The sequence below is a fragment of the Lemur catta genome, chromosome 10 (assembly GCF_020740605.2).
Source record: "Lemur catta isolate mLemCat1 chromosome 10, mLemCat1.pri, whole genome shotgun sequence".
Lineage (NCBI taxonomy): Eukaryota > Metazoa > Chordata > Mammalia > Primates > Lemuridae > Lemur > Lemur catta.
The window spans coordinates 80093510-80114657 of NC_059137.1; the positions used below are offsets into that span (position 1 = coordinate 80093510).

The window sequence follows — 21148 nt, forward strand, 5'->3', positions numbered from 1 at the left end:
TCTGAAATTTTGTCTGAAATGAAGTCAGCTGACATCTCAAATGCAGTACTGAGGTTTTTTGCTTTTTTTTTTTAAAGAGACAAGGTTTCACTATGTTGTCCAGGCTGGACTGAAACTCTTGGGCTCAAGTGATCCTCCTGCCTCAGCCTCCCAAGTCACTGGGACTACAGGCTATGTCACCGTGCCAGGCAGTACTATGTTTTTGTCTTTGTCACTGTGTCCTGCGTTCTCCAAGATCCCTTCCTCACATTATTATGTAGCAATGACAACCTTTTCTTATAGCGCTGTACCTGCTATATTCAAGGATATTTCTGATGAGAAATGTCAGGGCTGCTGAGTTGTCCAACAATTAGGCTCTTGTCCTTGAAATTTTCTTTAGGTGTGTCTTCCTGTTGAAAGGCCATGTAGTTTGCATCTATTTTAATCTTGTAAAAACTTGAAAATTTCTTTGCATGAATAGATGATACATGTAACTAGTAAATAATTCAAAAGAATAATTCAAAAGAATAACGCAAAAGAATAAGCTGGGATTACTGGCTACCCTCCTTTCTTCCCTGCTTCCAGTGCCGTAGTTTCCCTGGTTAGAGGCAACCACTGTTGGAAGACTGGGGGTCTCTTTCCTGAGCTGGGCCGCACCCCCACGCAGGCACCACTCTCTTCTCCCATGCTGAGAGGGTCTCTGAGTTACTGTCTCAGGGAATTACTCATCCAATGATTTTTTCCTGTGAAGAAAGATAAATTCCCCCTGCTCCCTTTTTACCACAATTTTTATTATGTGTAAATAAACTAAGACAACTCAGGATCTCTTTAATCAACACTCTTCAATTCTCAAACTTGATTTTAATTGCAGTGATGTAACCACATGCAGTAAGAATATTGATGTATACCTCCCATTCGTTACTTCTCTCTTTAGCTTTGTCTGATTTAGTGTTTAACCTATTGATGGAGTTTTGGATTTTAACAATTTTATATTTTATTTGTGAAAGTTCCACAGCTTTTTTTTTTTTTCCAAACTTAATCTGTTCATTCCTAACACTCTTTCATTGGTGATCTTTGTGACCATACCTTTTATAATATTTCTTTAAGAGTCACATACATAGCTATTCTGTATTCTGCATCTGACAATCCCAATATCTGCAGTCCTTGAGAATCTAAGTATTAATATATAGCTTGTTGTTTCGAGTGACTGTCATTGTGGTCTGCTTTCTTCTATGTCTGGTGACCTGTGATTGTAAGCATATTACTTAATCTTGATTGGTCCTGTGGGCTGGAAAGGGGAATTTGAGAATCTTGTTTGTGCTTCCGCTAGTAACCAGGGGTTGCCTCAGACCTAGACCTTTTCAGGCTTTTTTGAGAATTTGAACTCAGTGTCCTCCTTCCCTCCCCCCACCTGGAGCTTGGCCCAAGGCTCAGTTTCTAGACGCTGCTGTTCTGCCACCCAAGGAGACCCCATGCTGTTCTCACTGTCTGCTGCTCTGCCTGCTGCCTGGCCCTAATGCCTTGTCACTCTGGACTCATGTACCCCCTTTTCCAAAGGAGGGATTTGGGGAGACTTCCTTTGCATCTTTCAAGACCAACAGTGTCTCAAATAATGTGTCCTTTCCAGGCACTGCTTGTTCTGCAATCCTTTAGGGTACTTTTGCCATGGTTGGAAGCATAAATTTAGTAAAATATCTGTAGTTTTCCCAGTTGTTGACTAAGAGCATTTAACCTTGAAAAAAAAATCTACTAAGCCATGTTTGTGAGTCACCCTTTGTCACACCATCTTTTATTTTTCTCTGTGATTGGAAAATAAAAAAATCAACTGTACCACACAAAGTCAGGCTAGCACCTTTCCTTGGCTAAGCCCATATTCACCTGTGAACTGTAGAGCAAGTTTCAAAGCCTTCTCATTTTGTTGTAAACTTGATGAGATACTGTTTTTTTTTTTTTTTAACTTGCACTTTACCTTTTAACCATTCAATGAAAGAATCAAGAAGTAAACACTCTAAGGTCAGCTGAACTCTGTGGGTGAAGGGGTGGGCAGCTCCTGCTGTGAGCTGTGAGCTGTCGTTCTCTGGGCCTGCCCATCCGAAGTATGGCTCCATCTGTATACAGTTCCATACATTTTTTTCCATTTAATAATGTGCTTCTTAGAAAACAAATACTCTTGATAAGAATTATCAATACATTATCAGTAGTCATTTTTCAATTGAAGATGTCATGAAAGTAATTATAAATAAATTGGTAAAAATGATGAAATCATTAACATTTCAGCTTTCTCCCAACTTTAAGGGTGAAAACTAGGTAGATGTCAGTTTTTAAGTGGGCCTTCTGAGAACACTAAAATCATGGCATCATTCCAGTGGTTAAGTGCCTGAATTCTGTAATCAGCTAGTCTGGGTTTGAATCCTAGCTTTGGCATTTATTAGCTCTGGGTATTTGGACAAGTTACTTAACCTCTCTGAGCCCCAATTTCCTTATCTTTAAAATGGAAACCTGATTCACAGGCTGGGGTTATGTAGATTGAATGAGTTAATAGTACAGAGGATATAGAACAGTGCTAAACACAGAGAAAATGCTCCATAAAAAATGCCAGTATTGTTAATATTTCTGTTTCTTGAGGACAGCCTGTTCAGTTTGACTGTCCTCTTTTCACCCCAGACAGATTTGACTGTATTTATTGCCTGTAGCTTCCACAGTTTTTCTTCTGTTACATATATTTTACCTTCAATGGTCAAGTTTTAATTCTGAAACTGTTCTGCAAGGAAGCTTCAATTTTGGCATGCTGAAGTTTTCAGAATCCTGCTTTCTTGCAGTTTTTCAGTCAAAGGACACTACAGTCAGATCCTTTGCATCTCCACAGTAAGCTTCTGAGCACGTCCTTGTTTTTCTGGATCACTGGCCCTGGGCTCGGGCTGTCCCCTGTCACCTGACCTGTGCTAAGGGGCATCCCAGGGTTAACGTGCACGTCTGAGCCAGGGACACCAGAGGAGCCTGACTCAGCCTCCTATTGATTTTCACTGCTTTCAAATTTGCATTTCCAACTTGCTTTTTTCCAACTACCAAGCCTCTATTCCAAGTTGAAAATAATAATTTAAAAAATTATTACACTTTAGAAAAGTATTTTAAGAAGCCAGTAGAATGGTAAATGGGTTGGTGCCGATCATAATCCCAAAAGACACTGTCCAGAACACCATAACCCCAAATGTTGAAATCTCAAAAGATCAAAACCCCTAAAGGCTAAAATCCCCAGAATCCCAATCCTGAAAGATTAAAAATCTCAGATGTTAAAATCCTGCAAGCTGAATTCTGGGAAAGGGATTAGTGCCTTTTTGGTTGTACGCAGGATAGTTGCATAATATTGGTTGCATCACGTTAGGCCAAACTATTACCTTGTTATTGTTTTTATTTGGAAATTAAGTATGGTTTAAAGAGATGCAGATGGGTGCCAAGTTGACAAGGGGTGGGTAGATGTGTGGATTTCATTTTAGGTGTCAACTTGACTGGATTAAGGAATACCTAGAAACTCGTAAAGCATTATGCTGGCTGTGTCTGTGAGGGCATTTCCAGAGGAGGTTGCCGTGTGAGTTTGAGTACATTAGGTGGGAAGATCTGCCCTGTATGTCAGTGGACATCAGTCAATTGGCTGTAGGCCCGGAGGGAACAAATACAGAAGGTGAACTGATCTCTCTCTGAGAGCTGGGACAGACTTTTCTTCTGTTGCCTCGGACCTCAGAACTCCAGTCTCGCCAGCTTTGGACTCCAGGACTTACATCAGCAGCCCCGTGGGTCCTGAGGCCTTTGGACGTGGAGGGAGCCACGCTACCAGCATCCCAGTGCCTCCAGCCTTCAGATGGCCTATCTGGGGACTTCTCAGTCTCCACAACTGCATGAGCCAATTCTCCTGATAAATCCTCTCTCATATATCTATCTATGTACGTATCCTATTGTTTCTGTCTCTCTGGAGAACCCTGACTAATGCAGGTTTGGTATTGAGGAAGTTGAATATCACTCCTTACGACACAGTGGAAGAGATCTGTGAAATTGTTCTCTCACAGAAGGGCTGTGATAAGTTAAGTGTACAAGGCTCCTTCATGGTGAAAGTGAAAAGTTTAAAAGCTAATTATTATTAGTGCTGTGAAAGCAGATTGCTTAACTGCAATGACTGAGCAATAACCAGGCTTTCAGTGGACAGCATATACTTATAAAATTGGTGGACCACAACTTCTGTCCAAATACAAGTGCAGGGAGTGTTTCGGAGATCATAGAAGTGTGAAAACATGGTCAAAAAACATAAGAAATCTCCCCTGCCAAATTATTCAATCCTTATGACTTCTGCCCCTTAAAAGATAGAAATAAATGTCTTTTAAAAAGTTTTTTAAAATTATTTTTTCCAGAAATAAATTTTTGGGATTTTGATCTTTTGGGATTATGATTTTTAGAATAAGACTTTAGGGATTTTGATCTTTCAGTATTTCAACATTATGGCCCAAACTTGACAGAGCAGACTTTTAATTTTCTGTTGAGCTATGGTGTTAGGAAACGGTACTATGCGTAATCAGGAGTTTGTAAATAGAACATATGATGGAGTGAAGTTGCTTCAGGAAGATAGAGAGCTAAAATAAATTAGTGCAGTCAAAGTAAATTATAGACTGGAATTTAAGTTGAAAACTAGATTTTTTAAAAGCTAGTGCTGCAGGTCTTTTTAATCTTGCTGAGAAATTACAGGTTCCAGTTCATTTGTATCAGAGGCTGGCACCAATCCCCCAGGTCCCGAGAGGATTATTCTGATCTGTGCCTGCCCCAGTAGCAGGCTCTTCGATCCCCCTGAAGCAGTAATATATTCCTTAAGTAAAACACGGAAGAATCAATTTTTTCCTACTTACAGCATAAAAGGTATTCTAATTTGGGGGTCTTCAACTCATACTGCTGAAGATGCAGCATACAAGAGAAAGAAAGCAGGGTTCTGCTCACTGTGTGGGCACAGGGGTGACAGAGCCTATAAAGATATGGGCGTATTCCCATCCTCTCCCAACAAGGCAGGCTTAGTGGAAAGTTGATGCACCATAGTTGCCCCATGACCTGGTGCATCTCGGGTACACCACTGAGTCCTCAGGTAAGTTTTCCCCAGAGATGGGCAAGATGAGGTTACTTGAAATTCTTTGAAATGTGGAATTATAAGAGAATAATGTGCTTGGGTAGCACTGTGGTTGCTAGAAGGAGTAGAAAAGTGGCCTTTCATTATTTGAGGCTTTGTGTTCAATTTCTCTACATGCCTGTGCAAGAAACTGTGATTAGTAACAAGTTGAAAATTTGGTCATTTGAGTTGTTTGTGACTGCCATGAGTGTACCATACAGCCTTGGGTAAATCAGTTGGTTTTGTTGTGCCATTTTTAGAAACATGAAGAAACCTTTGAGCAGAGGTTCTGGTCCAGGGGTTTCCGCCTGGGCACCCACACCCCAGGTGCACTGTGAGCCAGAACACGCAGCTGGCTTCTGCCGCTAAATAAATGCGCACCACATATATGTGCTATTATTCTTCAAATGTACGTAGATGATATAATGATTTAAAAATACAGAATGGAAAAAAAATTACTAAGATTTAAGCAATGCTTTTAAATATCTTTGCGTTTTATTAATCCGCAGATGCTAAAACCAAAACCAGTCATGTGGAGGCTGACATACTTGGTGTTAACAGTGGTGTGGTTTCCCTTGCACTGAGTTAACAGAGTTTCTTTTAGTTCAGAGTCTTTGTCTTAGCACCGTATGGTACTTATTTGCATACAGGAATAGATTCTTCCTTTTTTAAAAAATTAATATTCTACTACTTTGGGCCTACTGGTTTTATATGCGCTCTCTCTGGGGACATCTAGTGGGTGTGTTGGGAAGTGCAGCCTTTCTGCCTCGCTGCCGTCTGTTGCTTAGGAGGGAGGGAGTCTCCTCCCCTGGCTCCGCCCAGCTGCTGAGTGAATGTCCTAGTCGCCCACACTCGCGGTAGATGGATGCTGGGATCTTAGATCTATGGTATCGACCAGTTTTGAATGCAGGCCGAGGTGGTTTCATTAAGATGTAGGTGGAGCTGGAGGCGGTGGCGCGCGCCTGTGGTTCCAGCTACTCGGGAGACTGAGGCGGGAGGATCCCTTGAGCCAAGGAGTCCAGCCTGGGCAACACAGGGAGACACCCCCATCCCCGCCACCACCCCCCCTTTCTTAAAAAACAGTAATAAAGATGTAAGATGGAGAGAATGTTGCACGATTGGAACAACCCTGGAGTTGCAATTTTTAAGCAAAATAAAAGTAAATAACATCGTTGTCCTTGGTTTAAGGCTGCTCTCAAGTTTAGGAAGGCTACAGAAGCTTCTCTGTGCCCCCTGAGTTGGGCTGGGACCCCTGTGCCACGTATGTCTTTCATTTTATTAGACTCTGAGCTCCCCCAGGGCAGGTGCTGTGGATGATCTGCTCTGACTGCCAGGGCCTGGCGACTCAGTGACAACAGGTTAAGCGTTTACGTTTTTTTCATTTTATGCATGAATAGGAGCTCCCAAGGCTCTAAATTAACATTGAATTTATTAAAATTGTAACTGTTTTAAAAACTATTTAAAAAGCCTTAGAGTTCAACTTATGAATACTATTGCTTTATTTATAAAGTTAGTAATTTTTCTATGAAAGTAAGAACATTTACTTTTTTATTTGATTAATGGCTTATTAACTCAAGTTTAACTGATTAAAATCTCCTAAACAATTTACTGTTAATTAGTTCCACTTACAACTTAGTGAATTAAAACATTTTAAGCTGCATATACAAATGTAATATGCCTGATTTTTCTTCAGCAGTTCCAACCCCTGAGGGTTGGACTAGCAAAGCTAGTAGATTGTTTTATGTACTTAAGCAACTCTTTGAAATGGAATAAACCAAGCTTGGAAATGTGGTAAATCAGCCTTTTAAAAAGCATTCAATTACTGTGTACAGACTTCCTCAGACTCTCTTACTCCTTTCAAATTAAAATTGCAAGTCTAATGTCAATTACACATTTCAAATTAAAACCACAGTTTCTTTAACTTGTCAAATTGTTTTAATTACCTTAATAAGAAATGCACATATTATTCTGAAGATTACAAAATTTGAGTTTGTAGTTAAGTTCATTCCTTAACCTGATGTAAACCTTGATGTACTTTATCTCTATTTTTCCCCCCTCTACCATCCCTGGTCATAAGCCTGCTCATCCCAGCAGAGGTGGTGTTGAAGGTTTGTGACCCCGGTTCTGTTAGTAACAATCAGAGATTTGAGCCTAGATAGAACCTGAGACTGGGTGTTAAATTCTAGCAGGATGAGTTTACCTGAGCCCCAGGGGCACTGAACCCCTTCTTAGAGTTGAGTTTGCTTTGCAGTGTGAGGGATCCAAGCTCCTGCCCTCTCCCTGGGATTTAGCTTTAAAATCCCACACATCTTGTGCTCTCCATGTACCTTTCAAGTTTCATTGTCAGCCAGTTTCCACGGTAATCCCTTTCAAGACAATCATCTGATTTGGATGGATGGAATTTTGCACTCCACTGAGGCTGTAGCTAATTTCCTCTGCTACTTGATTGGAATGACTCACTTCTTTCCCTCTGACTGGATTCTACATTCTTTTCCTGTGTGTATGTTTTCTTGTCTGGTGTGTGTTCACAATTCTGTAGTCATTGTATTGACAAGTAAGTGTCAATGCTTAATGTTAAATGCCTGAATTAACTTTGGAAATACGGTACAGGAGTGTTATTGACACGTGGAATCCATTAATTTCCATCTCCTTTGTGCAACGCTAGCGATGGTCCAGCTGATTTTGCCCTGCTAACACCAGCCAGCAGCCCTCAGCGCTGGTGGCGCATTACAACCACGTTACAACCCGTGGAGCTTTTCTATCTCGTATGGCCAGGGCCACAGCTCCAACCAACTGAATGAGAACCTCTGCCGGGCAACATTGTGTGTTAAACGTGCAGCAGGTGATTCCAGTGCACAGAGAGGATTAAAAACCACTGTTGTAACATGGATGTAAAAGGAAAGATTTCAGGTCAATAAAGAAATCTCATTCTCCTCTCCCCCATTTTGTGGAAACACTAATGGGAAATGGACAGAGAAGCCGAGAAGGATACCTTGGGTAGGTTTAGCTAATGCACAGTCGGCCCACTGTTTGGTAATAAGACTGAGTAACAAGGTGTCTTGAGGTGGGGGTTATAGAAGCCTGATGATACGTGTTTCTTTTTATTTGCTTGAAGGGCTTTCTGTGGGTCACTTGCTGATATTCTTAACCTGTTACTCTCACCCAGCGCAGTCAGGCGCACACTCAGGCGTTTGCTCCCTCGCCTTAGGTTTCTCCTGATGTACTCCACGGTCCTGTGCAGCTATTACAACTCGGCCCTGACCACCGCGGTGGTCGGAGCTATCAAGGTAAGTGGACGGAGCCTTGGAAGGAACCACTGAGTCGGGAATTGACTGTGAAGCCAAACTTTCCGATAGACACTGAGTTTGATTTTGTTGTTGTCAGTTGTGTAATAAGTAAGAAGGAAGGCGGTGACATTTTCAGATGGGTCTGGGTGAACCCTCTCCTAGTCTCCTATTGCGCAGAACAGAGGGACAACTTGCTAATTTAAAGAGAAGAGACAAATGGTAACTTTTAAATTAGGGGTGGCTGGGAGGGGATGGTCTGAGAAAATGAAGTAAAAAGCTGAAAAAAAAAATCCAGATATCACCGATCACCAAGATGCCTTTTCATCTATGATTTGGTTTTCTGGGAGAACCTGCCCACTAAGAAATGGAAACCTTGTGAAGAACTGTTTTCCATCTAGGTATATGCTCAATTGTAACGAACATGTATGTTTGAACACACACACGCACACATATGGTTGAATAGGGGGTGGAGGTGTTCTGAATTCTGTTCTACACTTACTTTGTTTTTCTGTTCACATGGAGTCTTTGAGTGAGCAAAACTGCCTGCTCCAACAGTTCACCATCCTTTGGCTGCCCAGAGTGCTCCTAGAATGCGCTGGGCAGAGCACTGTGTGGAATTTATTAGATGTCACTGCTCTGTTCAAGTTTAGAGTCACTATGATTAAACTTCCCCACCCAATGATGGTTGAAGAGCTAGGATCTGGCGAGCTGATTACAACCCAACTCTTCCATCTTCTGCCTGTGTACTAATAGGAATGGTTTGTCAGGGGAGGGGATGAATAATGCAGTTTTCTGTTATTGACATACCATAACTTCACTTCTTTATAAAGCCATATGTAATTTTTTAATTCATTTATTCAACACTCTGAACATCTACTATGTACAGGTCTCTATGCAAAGTAACAAAAACGTCTAGTATCAGGTTTCCTTATGTATATGTATTTTCCCCAAATGCTTTACTTTTAAATTGACTAATCTCTCTTTTTCTGCAGAATGTATCCGTTGCCTACATCGGGATGTTAGTTGGTGGAGACTACGTTTTCTCCGTGTTAAACTTTGTAGGGTTAAATATTTGGTGAGTGGGATTTTTAAGTGAACTCATTTTAGCAAAATAAGGAGTTTAAATAGTCTGATTAATATGTAATAAGCAAAAGAGCAAAGAGAAATTTAACATTTTAAGCCAAGAGGTGTTTTGACATTGTGGCTTCTAAAGAATTTTACTTCAGTCACTTAGTTCATCTGTTTTTTGTGACATCTTTCCTCACATGGAGCCATGGGGACACAGGTAATGAAAACTCATGGGGCTGAGATCTGAATTTAATTCATCTGTCTTCCTCACAGAAAGGTCCCCTAAGTTATCTGTCTTCCTCTGGCCACGTGGGTCTCATTAAACTCGTGCTCTGTCAAAATGCCACATGCTAAGGATGCTGTGAGGATTGACTGAGACACTTTGGAGAGGCATTTTGGGGTCCCAGATACGGGATGCTATTTAAGAATAATGGTACATAGTTTATTCAGTAAAAACCAAGTGATTATTATTTCTCTCCAGGGTTCTGTATTGGATTTGATTACTTTTTTTGTGCCCCTCAAAGGTTTTGTAAATAAGAGGGGAAATTCTCACCAAGTAATCCACAAATCTGAGAAAAAGAACAGATCTGAATGATGCATTCCAGATGAAGCTGACTGTATTGATAAAAATGTCAGCAACTGCTGGTGGGAGCGCCTATAAAATTCCCAGTTATTTATTTTCACTTTTTTTTTTCTCCTTTCAGCATGGCTGGGGGATTGAGATATTCCTTTTTAACACTAAGCAGCCAGTTCAAACCTCAGCAACCTGTGGATAAAGAAGACATCCCTTCAGATTTGAAGAGCTAGAGTCTGGTGCAGAATTACAGACCGATTTGAGACTGGGGACACGTGGTGGGGGGATCCCCAGTAGGGATGTGAAGCCAGAGATTTCAAACTTGGTACTTGCACCCTTTGGGTGAAGCACAAATGGGAATGTCTGCAAAATGTCTACCTCACACGCACCGCACAGTGAGCCATCATTGGCCCTGAGAAATGTATTTGTGCAAAACCTTACCGGCAGAAAGTGAATCTTCTCAAAATAAGCCACTGGGACTTGGTAGGTAGCATGCTGAGCGCTCACCTACAGACCCATGTGGCCCCTTGTCGCAGTGCCACACGCTGAAGAGAAGGTCAATGTTTTAATGGTAACTATTTCCTTATCAGCACCTTGGCCTGTTCAAAGGCCCCAGCCAAAGCACAGCACCAGTGAGAACAGTTTGTTTCAGTTTAAACAGACATGTCTTTATTTTAATAAAGTTAGCCAGTTAACTGCCAGTAAAGTTATTTTTTAGCTTTAATGTAAGCTATGTTGATATCTTTTCCTAATCATCAAAGTAAAATAAAACATCATTTCTATGTGTGCCTCACACTGTGATGTTATTGTAAGCAGGCAGAAGACAGGAAGTCAGTTATTCACAATGGAGAGGAATAGTCCATCTTGAAGGGATAGTTGGACACTGCTTTTATGACTCATGCTGGGAAAAATTACAAAGGAACTCAACGGAAGAGAAATATTCAAGGTTTACCCTGTTAACATTTCAGTGGCTCATCTCTGTATTGCTCCTCATTTCCCTCCAGGTTCCTTCAGGGGGCTTTGACCAAAGGTGCATGATGTCCTCAAAGGCCAGCCCCCTTCACGGAGGGTGGTATATGGGAAGGTGCCCTGACTGGATAGGGGATCCTTTACCCTCCCCACCAGGAATTAGGCTGACCCCATAGGGGTTGGAGTGCAGGGCAGAGCCAGAGTCTGGGAGTCGGGAGCCAGACTGACTAGTCTATTGTACTGTTAATCTCTGGGAACCTTCACAAGTCACTTTGCCCATTGTGTGGCCTCCCGGTTGGCTCCTGTGAATAATGCTGTTATGAGTATGGGTGTGCAAATACCTCTTCAAGATCTTGCTTTTCATTTTTGTTGGATATATACCTAGAAATGGAATTGCTGGATCATATGGTAATTCTTTTTTAATTTTTTGAGGAACTGCTATACTGTTTTCCATAGTGGCTGTACCATTTTAAATATCCATCATCAAAGGTTCCAATTTCTCCATATCCTCAGTAAAACTTGTTTTTTTTTTTGTAGTGGCCATCATATTTATTTTTATTAAAAAAAAATTTTTTTTTTCCAGAGACAGGGTCTCTCCATGTTTTCCAGGCTGTATGTACTCTTAACTCTGAGCTCAAGTGATCCTCCCACCTCAGCCTCTCTAGTAGCTGGGAAGACACGTGCAAACCACCATGCTTGGCTGTGTTTTGGTTTTGATTTGCATTTTCTTAACTAATCAATTAGTGATATTGAGCATTTTTTCATGTATTTGTTGACCATTTGTTTACCATCTTTAGAGAAATATCTATTCAAGTCCTCTGCCCATTTCTTAATCAAATTTTTGTTTGTTGTTGAGTTGTAAGAATTCTTTACTGTTTCAGTATACTTTTAAAAGGATTCTGGAGTGTGACCTTGGCTATCCCAAAATATAATTATATAACTACCTCCTGTTGCATCATCCACATTCTTTCTGAAACCCAGAGACCAAAAACGCTAAGGAAAACAAACAAAAACTTTTTTTTTCCTTCCAGTTTTTTTTAACCTCTAATTTTGATTCTTGGAATTCTTAAAAAAAAAGATGTTTGTGTTTTAGGACTTTTCGTCCTCCTCCCATGTGTGGTCGGCAGAGGGCACCCTAAGAACAGCCCAGCAGCCCCTGTAGCTGGATTGAAAGTTGTGATTTTTGCTACACCAATGAAGAACGCAGTCGGGAAGGTGTGGTGTTGAAGGGAGCTCCAGGTGGGCTTTTGAATCGAAGTCAGTTGCGGGTGCTGGATATAGAAATGTACGGAAGGGATCTGTAAGCCTCAGAGAGGCTGAGGAAGAAATGTAGCCCAAAGACCCAGGTCTCCAGATTTTTTTCCCCCTACTAAAAACATTGTAAAAACCACTACTGGATGGGGCAAAGAAAATCAGTTTAATTTTATTTTGATATTATATTTTGCATACTTCTGGCTATCATACTGCAAATAACAGTCACACCACTTATTAACTGGAGCTTTTTTCTATTGTTTTAATATTTTTCCATATAATATATCTCAAGTTCAGGGGCACTGAAATTTTTTGACAACTTGAGTTTGCTTAAAGAATAGGACCTAGTTTAGAGAAGAGCTGTTTTAAATATGCTTTTTATGCCCAGAGGAAAGTAGTGAAGGTACATTTGTCAATAATTTCAAAGTCTTTATTTTTTCCTTTTGCACTATCACTTCCACTTTTAAGGCTTGGTTACTTGGACTTGTGAGTCATTGTTATTTTCTGTGAATGGACATGTGTACTTATGCATACATTTTGTGTGCTGGGACTTGCCAAAAGTGGTCAACTTACCTGACCAGTAGCTGCTGCTCCATGGTAGGTTTCAGGAAACAGGGTGCCCAGCAGCTGTGAATCTCCATCCAAGTTTCCTTTCTGTCATTGGATACTGAAGCTTATGGAAGAGGAAAGCGTGCCCCTTTAGGATGAAGCCAGAAAACTCCAAGCCATTCCTGGAGACTTTAGAGTCAGGAAATACCATCTGTGTGCCTTCCGACTCTTACCTCATTCCGTGTTAAAGTTGTCACCATGATAAGCCCCAGAACCTTCTGTCTGCAATGTGTGGTCTCTGTACCCCCAGCAGCATCACTAACTGAGGGCTTGTTAGAAATGCAGAATCTCAGGGTACATGCACTGAATCAGCATCTGAATTTTAACCCAGGTGATTTGAGAAGCACCACATAGCCCAAGCTACTGGTCCAGACCATATGTTGAGTAGCAGGGGTTCTTAACTTGAGGTTCACAGATAGAATCTAGTAGTCTGAACTTCGATGGGGAAAGAATACATTTGGGTTTTCTCTAATCTTTAACCAAAATTTAGCATTTCTTCATTTGAATGTAGGTGAACCCAGAGTAGTAGTAGCTGTACTTCTGACTTTGCTACCAATGAATTAAAGATATTTTCATAGCACATCATAATTTTTAAGTAAAAATTATTTATCTCCTGTTCATTATTCTGATTAGACTCTCCATTAATTGTTGTTATTTTAATATGTTTATAAAGAAGCATAGTTTCAGTACATTGCATTAGAAAATATTGGATAACTTTTTTGTAATTGGTTTCCTTTACAGTTCTATGTATTTTATTTTATGCATTTAAAAACTATTCAAAGAAGGAGGCCATCACTAGCCTTCAAGTGTGGTCTATGATACTGCCTTAGAGGGATAGAAACAATTCAAGATTAATATGTTCTCTCAGGAAATTGTTGCCTTTTTGGCCTTTGTGTCAGTGGAGGTTTGCTCCTTGAATAGGTGCAGATGAGCCCAGGGAGATTTTAGCATCTGCCCCCTGATGGGGGTCATCCTCCAACCCGTAGTGGCCGGTGTCTGCAGCTGGAGGGCCAGAGAGAGAGGAGAGAGAGAGAGAGAGAGAGTAGGATAGGGCAACTAGGCGTCACTGCCATCTCCTCCTTGTTCAAACGTCAGAAGGGAGATGTGGATCCCCAGTTCTGTCACAGCACAGAGCCCTGTTCTTCAGACACTGTGACTGCTTACCTGGAGTGTAATGTTAAAAGCCTATGAAAAGGTGGAACAGCAGCATGAGGAGCTCTGTGGATTTGTTCTCCAGTGAAACAAGCAAAGCTGATGAAAACTATAAAAAGACAACCATTTAAAGTCTCTGGAAATTGTAAGGGCATATAGCAAATGAAGAAATACTGATTCAAGTAAACCTGCTAAAACTTGCTAAGAACAGTAAGAGTCTGTGTCCTTTGAGATTTGACCCACTCTCTCTCTGTCCCCTCCCCCAGCTCAGCATGATGGAGGCTTCACCTCAGGAGGTGAGGCCAAGAAGGTGGGGCTAATTCTCTTCCCAGTTCCCAGTCAAGGGTTACCAATATTGACTGGGAAGGGCAGGCTACCAGAACTCATTCTTCTAAGTTGAAGATGTTCCATTCTTGGTGAATGTAGCTGAGGGGACAGGGGCTTCCTCTACCAAGCCCCTTTCCATAAAATGGGGGCTCTACCTCAGGTACAGTAGGCCAAGAATACTGGACTCCCAATCACCCTTGCTCCAGCTTGCTTGTATGGCAGAGGGCCCATGCCAGAAAGAGGCAAGATGACAAGACTAGAGGCTATCACCCTGCCCAGCACCCAGAGTGGTGGCTCAGAGGGTTTGCAGAGGGTTCTCAGAGGGTCTGCTGGCTCAGGGTGGTGGCTCAGAGGGAAAGAGGCAGTCTGTAGAATAAAGAATTTAATCTTGCCCCAAAAGATGTCTGGCCTTTGCCTTCAGTTTTTTGGAATATGTCTGATAGGAGTGTTTTTGTTTGCTTAGGGCCCTTGTTAGAATATTGTGATATAGTCTAACAGTGATTTTGGATGGGGGCTGGCCACATCAGAAAGACTAACAGTGTGGTTTAGGGTGGGGTCTTTGGGTGATGCCTGGGGGTTCTAGAGACGAGAGACTGAGATCATCTGGAGCTCCAATAAAAACTCTACACTGAGGCATGGGTAAGTGTCCTGGTGGGCAATACTCCATGCATATTGTCACACATTGTTGCTGGGAAGGTAATGTGTCCTGACTCCATGGAGAAAGGACAATGGAAGCTCCACATTTGGTACTTCCCCAGACCCTGTCCTATGCTTTCCTTTAGTTGGCTGATTTTAATCTGTATCCTTTCCTTGTGATAAACTATAACCACAAGTGTAACAGCTTTCTGTGAGGTCTGTGAGTCCTCCTACCAAATTATTGAAACTGAAGTTGGTTTTGTGAACTCCTCAAACTTGCAGCTGGCATCAGAAGTGAGGGTGGTCTCATATGGGCTGTGTGCCCTCAAATATTCCAGTTATACAAAGTCCAAACTCATACAAAGTCCATTAAAAAAAAAAAAAAGAACTCCAAACCACTGCCCAAGGGAACTGACGTTATTTGAAACACAACGTGGGGAAAATTCATGCATAAGAGCTCTCTTGAAAACAATGCTTCCCTTAATTAAGAGCAAAAAGCTAAATCATAGTTCAGCTGGTTCACCGGTGAGAACTAGGGAAACACACGGCTAAGAAGAGCTCTTAAGGGATCAGAACAAACCTCAAAGACTAGCCTCCATAACTACCCCAGCTAGAATGTAATTGGGTCAGACTGCTGAGCAATTTATGCCCCAGGCCACTATCAAAAACAATAGAGCAATCAACTGGTAATTGGGGCCTAATGGGCCGGGTGCAACACCAAATGAAGCAGATAGCTTAAAACAGAAATGGGGAAAGAGGCAAAGAGAGCCCTGTTAAAGCCCATATCATTGCCTGGTGACAGTGGCAACTCAAAGCCTCATCCTCCAACGAGTGACACCGAAGGGGGAAATAGACTTCATTAAAATATTCTAATGTCCAGATAAGTCACAAAATAAATAAGCAAACAACAAAAACAAGCCCCATGGTAGGGGGAAGGGAATCAGTATCCAGAGTTGCTACAATATATTACCTAAAATGTCCAGTTTTCAGCAAAAAATTACAAGACATTCAAAGAAACAGGAAAAGGCTGATCCATAAAAGCCAGTAACAGTCTGTGAGAAGGACCAGATGGCATATTCACAAAGACTTCGAAGTAGTCATTATAAATATGTTCGAAGAAGCAAAGGATACGTGATTAAAGAAGTAAAGTAAGGTATGAAGACAATGTTTCATCAAATAGAGAAATCAATAATGAGATAGTACTAACTTTTTTTTTTTTTTTTTGAGACAGAGTCTCGCTCTGTTGCCTGGGCTAGAGTGAGTGCCATGGCATCAGCCTAGCTCACAGCAACCTCAAACTCCTGGGCTTAAGTGATCCTCCTGCCTCAGCCTCCCGAGTAGCTGGGATTACAGGCATGGGCCACCATGCCTGGCTAATTTTTTCTATATATATTTTTAGTTGGCCAGATAATTTCTTTCTACTTTTAGTGGAGACAGGGTGTCACTCTTGCTCAGGCTGGTCTTGAACTCCTGAGCTCAAACGATCCACCCGCCTTGGCCTCCGAGAGTGCTAGGATTACAGGCATGAGCCACCACGCCAGGCCTGAGATAGTATTAATATTTTTAAAAAGAACCAAATGGATATTCTGGAATTGAAAAGTACAAAACCAAACCAAACATTTATTAGGTGGGCTTAATAGTAAATTCGAATTTTCAGAAGAAAGAATCAGTGAACTTAAGGAGAGATCAATAAAGATTATTCAATCCAAAGAACAGAAAGTAGAATGAAGAGAAAAATGAATAGAGAAAGTGCACCAATGTTTGCATAATGGGAATAGCAGAAGGAGAGAATAATGAGAAAGGAAAAAAAATCAAAGAAACAATGGGTTAAATTTCCTAAATCTAATTAAAAAAACATTAATCTGCACACCCACAAAACTCAACAAACTCCGTAGACAAACACAAAGAGATCCACATCCAGACACTGATATAAAACAGTAAGATTAAAAACTGACTCCTCATCTGAAACAATGAAGGTCAGAGCAGTGGAATAACAAAGTGCTGAAAAGGAAAGTCTATGAAAAGGAATAGTGTTTTGTAGGCATGATATTAACTGTAACTTACCTTATTATCCATACTTAGGAGTACTTCTATATCTCAATTATGAACTCATCTAGGAGAGTGGGCAAAAGAGTTACATAAGAAATGCAGTCATATTTTTCATCTCCTCCCTCCACTCCAGTATCTGAGAAAACCCTGTTCATTAACTCAGTGTATCAGTAAAGTCCTAGATGCCATGTTCTAAATATGAATATTCCTTTAGGATATTGTACTTTCAGTAATGAGGGACTCTTGGTCCATAAATTCTGATAATGTAAGCTCTTGAGGACAAAATGGCTTGCAGTGCTCTCAGCAGCACTGTTCAGTAGAACTTTCTGCACTGAGGGAAGTGTTTAAATCTGTGCCGTTCAATACATGTGACTATTGAGCACCTGGGATGGCTAATCCAAACGAGGAGCTGAATTTTAAATTAATTTAAATTAAATTTAAATTTAAATAACCCACATATGGCCAGTGGCTCCTGAATGGGATACCACAGCTCTGCTGTCTCCAAAACCACTTTAAGTCTTTTTCCTCTGGTTACTTTTTTGGATTCAAGTACACAGTTTATTCTTTGTGGTGAACCTTAGCTTAATAAACATTTTTCAACATAGATAAGAATGAATTGCCCTGAAAGAGGAGAGAGAAACATTAGCAGAACTTGCTACAAAAAACCTTGTTAACATTTGGCTTCTAAGTGGTTCTGGCACAGAAAGACACTGTGATTCCTAAAGTAGAATTTAGGCCATAAATCTGGCTCTAAAAAAATCTAAATTGAACAGAAGTGGGCCTGGTACATAGTGGGTACTCAAAAAACACTCACTGAATAAATAAATAATCCATATAATTAATCAGCAAGCTATGATATTATCATTTGTTTTTCTTCAATCTATTCCCATAATGTACTTACATAAAATGCAAATGAAAGTGAGATTCTCTCTTTTTAAGGAACCTAAACTTAGAACATTCACAAGTTTGTTTGGCAAGGTGTAGTTCTCTGTTCTCTTCTTCCTTATCCCTCCGCATTCTCACCACTGGCACAAGACACCATGGATATTAGCAAGATAGATAATGATTACCGCAATTTTCTGTTTGGCTTCTTCTGCTCAAGAAAAATGTGAGATTTACTCATGTTTTTGTGGGTAGAGGAGATATTCTTAAAAGTCTTATTAGAAGCATCAAAATCTATCAAGATAGCCAAAAATTCCAGAGTAAGAGAAAGTAGCAATGCAGAGAGGAGAATTGGGCACTGAAACCGTATCAGCTCTGCCTTGCTGGACGGGCTGAGTGTGAGTTTCAATGTTGGTGGTAGGGGGATAGAAACTGAAGGTCAGGAAGAGTCTAACAGAAGAATATCACTCCATAAAGCTGGGGTCTTTCCAAAGGCTTTTACATTCTCAGGGTAAGGGTGGTCCAGAAGAAACGTGCTCCCGGAAAGTAAGGAAATTAGCCTTGGCACTGAGTGGAAGAGTTGGTGGTGGGTGGAGATGGTGAGAGAACCATCCTGTGACTCCATTAGGACAGGCCAGCGTGCTGTGTCTTGGCAGACCAACTCACTTCCCCCGAGGGGTTTAAAAAAATCAAGCCATGAATTTAGTTTAATTTAGTTAGAATTGAAAGTTCCTCTGGGCACCTGGTAGAAGCAAATTCAAATCCTCTGTGGAGGAACATAGCTTCATCATAACACCCCACAGAGAAATTTCCAAGAACAATGAAATGTGTATAGGTGAGAACTACCAAGCACAGGGCACAGGGCACCATGAGTAAGAACTACCAGAAAGACTTGACAGCAACAAAAAGGCTGATTGGAATTGTTAAAGTCAGATTATAAAACAATTATGCTAAGATAAGGAAAGCCAAAATTAAAAATATCTGCATGGAACAGAAAACCATAAGAATAAAAAGCCTCAGTTTTGAAAAAGAAGAGAAAAAAAATGTAAGAAATGAAATTAAGATTACTAAAATAAAAATCACAGTGGACTGATTTAACAATGATTAGACACATCTGGAGAGACAATGAACAGGGACATGATGGATAGAGAGAGAAGGTCTAATGTCTGTCTAATCAGAGTTCCAAAAGAATCTCTAAATACCGAGAAGGGAAAGACCAAAACTACACAGAAAAATGGGCATGAGATAGAAAGAAGAAATTCACAGGAAAAGATGCAAATAGCCTTTAGACTTACAAAAATATCTTCAACCTCACTAATAAGATAATTTAAAATTAAAACAACATTGGATGCTATTTCTCTCCTATTGGATGGCAAAAATCCCAATGCTTGACAGCATATTCTATTGCTAGGGCAGGGGGAAAACAAACACCCGCACACATTGTTAGTAAGAATGCTACATGAAGGAAAATTTGACAATATCTAGCATAATGATATATGAATTTACTCTCTGACCCAGCAATTCTACTTCCAGGGTAAGCACACATGGCTATTCATTGCAGCATTATTTGTAATAGCAAAAGACTGGAAATAATCCAAATATTATGCACAGGAGTTTCAATGAAAATGGTACACCCATACAATAGAGTATCTTGTAGATGTAGACAAAACATTAATAAAAAGAGAAGAATAGCTCTATATGATACTATGGTATGAATACAGAATTTTTGTTAAGTAAAAAATAGCAAGGTGTAGGAAAGCATGTAATACTATTGTTCATCGAAAAAAACAGGCGGAGAGGTGGTAAAAATGTGTTGTATGTGTGGGTGTATGTATACATCTATTTGGATTATGTATAATGACACATGTATATATGTGTGTGCATGTATGTGAATATATTCATATGAATGTGTATATGAAAATATGGACGAATAACCAAATCTAAATAAAAGTATAAGGCTGCCTACACAGAGAGGAAGTGAATAGAGTGCAGATCACAAAGATAGGCACAAGACTTCTCTGAATGTACTTTTGTAAATTTGACTTTGGAGCCATCTAAATGTTTTACACATTTATAAAACAAAATTAACTCACAAAGAATAAAAAAGATGCAATCTCTAAACAAAAAAAAAAACTGAAAGCAAAAGAAACAAATATATACACATCCCAGAGGTAAAAACAAATAGATGTTAGGAATCAAGATTTTCAGTTTCAGAGAAAAACAATCCAAATATAAAACGAAAGCTATTAAGTAAAACTCATAGAATCCCACATTTGAATGACTTATGAAGTATACTCACTTAAAAAAAAATGTTTCCTAGTTTTGTCCTAGAAAGGCTTAGAAATAATGAGAAATTTATAGCAGCAATGAGGCATTCCGATGGAGGTACCAAGTAGACAGGTATACAAGTCTCGATAACCAGCCAGGGGGACCAGCCCAAGTTCTAAATTTGGGAGTCGTCAGCATACAGGGAGTCCTGCAAGTCAAAAGATTGGATAGTGTCACCAGAGGAGTAAGCACAGACTGAAAAGAGAGAGGGCTAAGGACTCCTGGGATTCCTTCTGGGTGACTTCAGAGTCTCCTCGTGCTCCTTGCTTTGGTTGGTGCACCCACCCTCCATCCCCACCCCCAAAAGGTCTCTCAGCATCCAGTGACCTCTTCAAAGTATAATTCAGATTATCCAACTCTATTTCCTAAGCCTCCTGAATGGTTTCCTGTTGCTCTTAGACAAAAGTTCAAACTCCTCACCAAGAGCATCTGGCTCCACCCTCCTCCTCTGGCCTTTTCTTCTCTTCAAATACATCGATCTTTCTCATTTCAGGGCCTTGGAAAAGCTGTTCCATCAGCCCAGAACCTCATCTTTGCAGGGTTGGCTCCTTCTTTTCATTCTGATTTCAACTCAAAATGCCACCTCTTCACAGAATTTGTTCCTGAACACCCTCTCTGAAGTATTCCCTGAGTAGTCACCCAAACACATTGCTCAATGGCGCTTTTTTTATAGCACTTATATCTGACATTATCTTATGTATCTGCTCATTGTCTGTCTCTCGAACCAGAATCTAAATTCCAAGACGGAGACACCCCATCTTAGTCACTATTATTTTCCCAATGCCCTGAATGGCAGATCCCACTTGGTAGGCAGGCAATAAATATTTGTTAAATACAAGAGTGACTGACTTGGATTTTGCATCCTTTTTTATTTCCAAATTCAGGGAGAGAAATTTG

The 21148-nt window shown here is 40.5% G+C and overlaps 1 protein-coding gene across 2 annotated transcripts in view; it reads left to right on the forward strand.

Annotated features, from left to right (window-relative positions):
- Nucleotides 1–10830, forward strand: part of SLC35D2 (solute carrier family 35 member D2) — a 45240-nt gene extending 34410 nt beyond the window's left edge. For both annotated transcript variants that reach the window (XM_045562728.1, XM_045562729.1), the window contains 3 exons: nucleotides 8328–8406; nucleotides 9399–9481; nucleotides 10179–10830. In XM_045562728.1, coding sequence (XP_045418684.1) covers nucleotides 8328–8406; nucleotides 9399–9481; nucleotides 10179–10281 — 265 coding nt within the window. In that variant the 3' untranslated portion in view covers nucleotides 10282–10830. The remainder of the gene's footprint in view (nucleotides 1–8327; nucleotides 8407–9398; nucleotides 9482–10178) is intronic.
- The last annotated feature ends 10318 nt before the right edge of the window (nucleotides 10831–21148 follow it).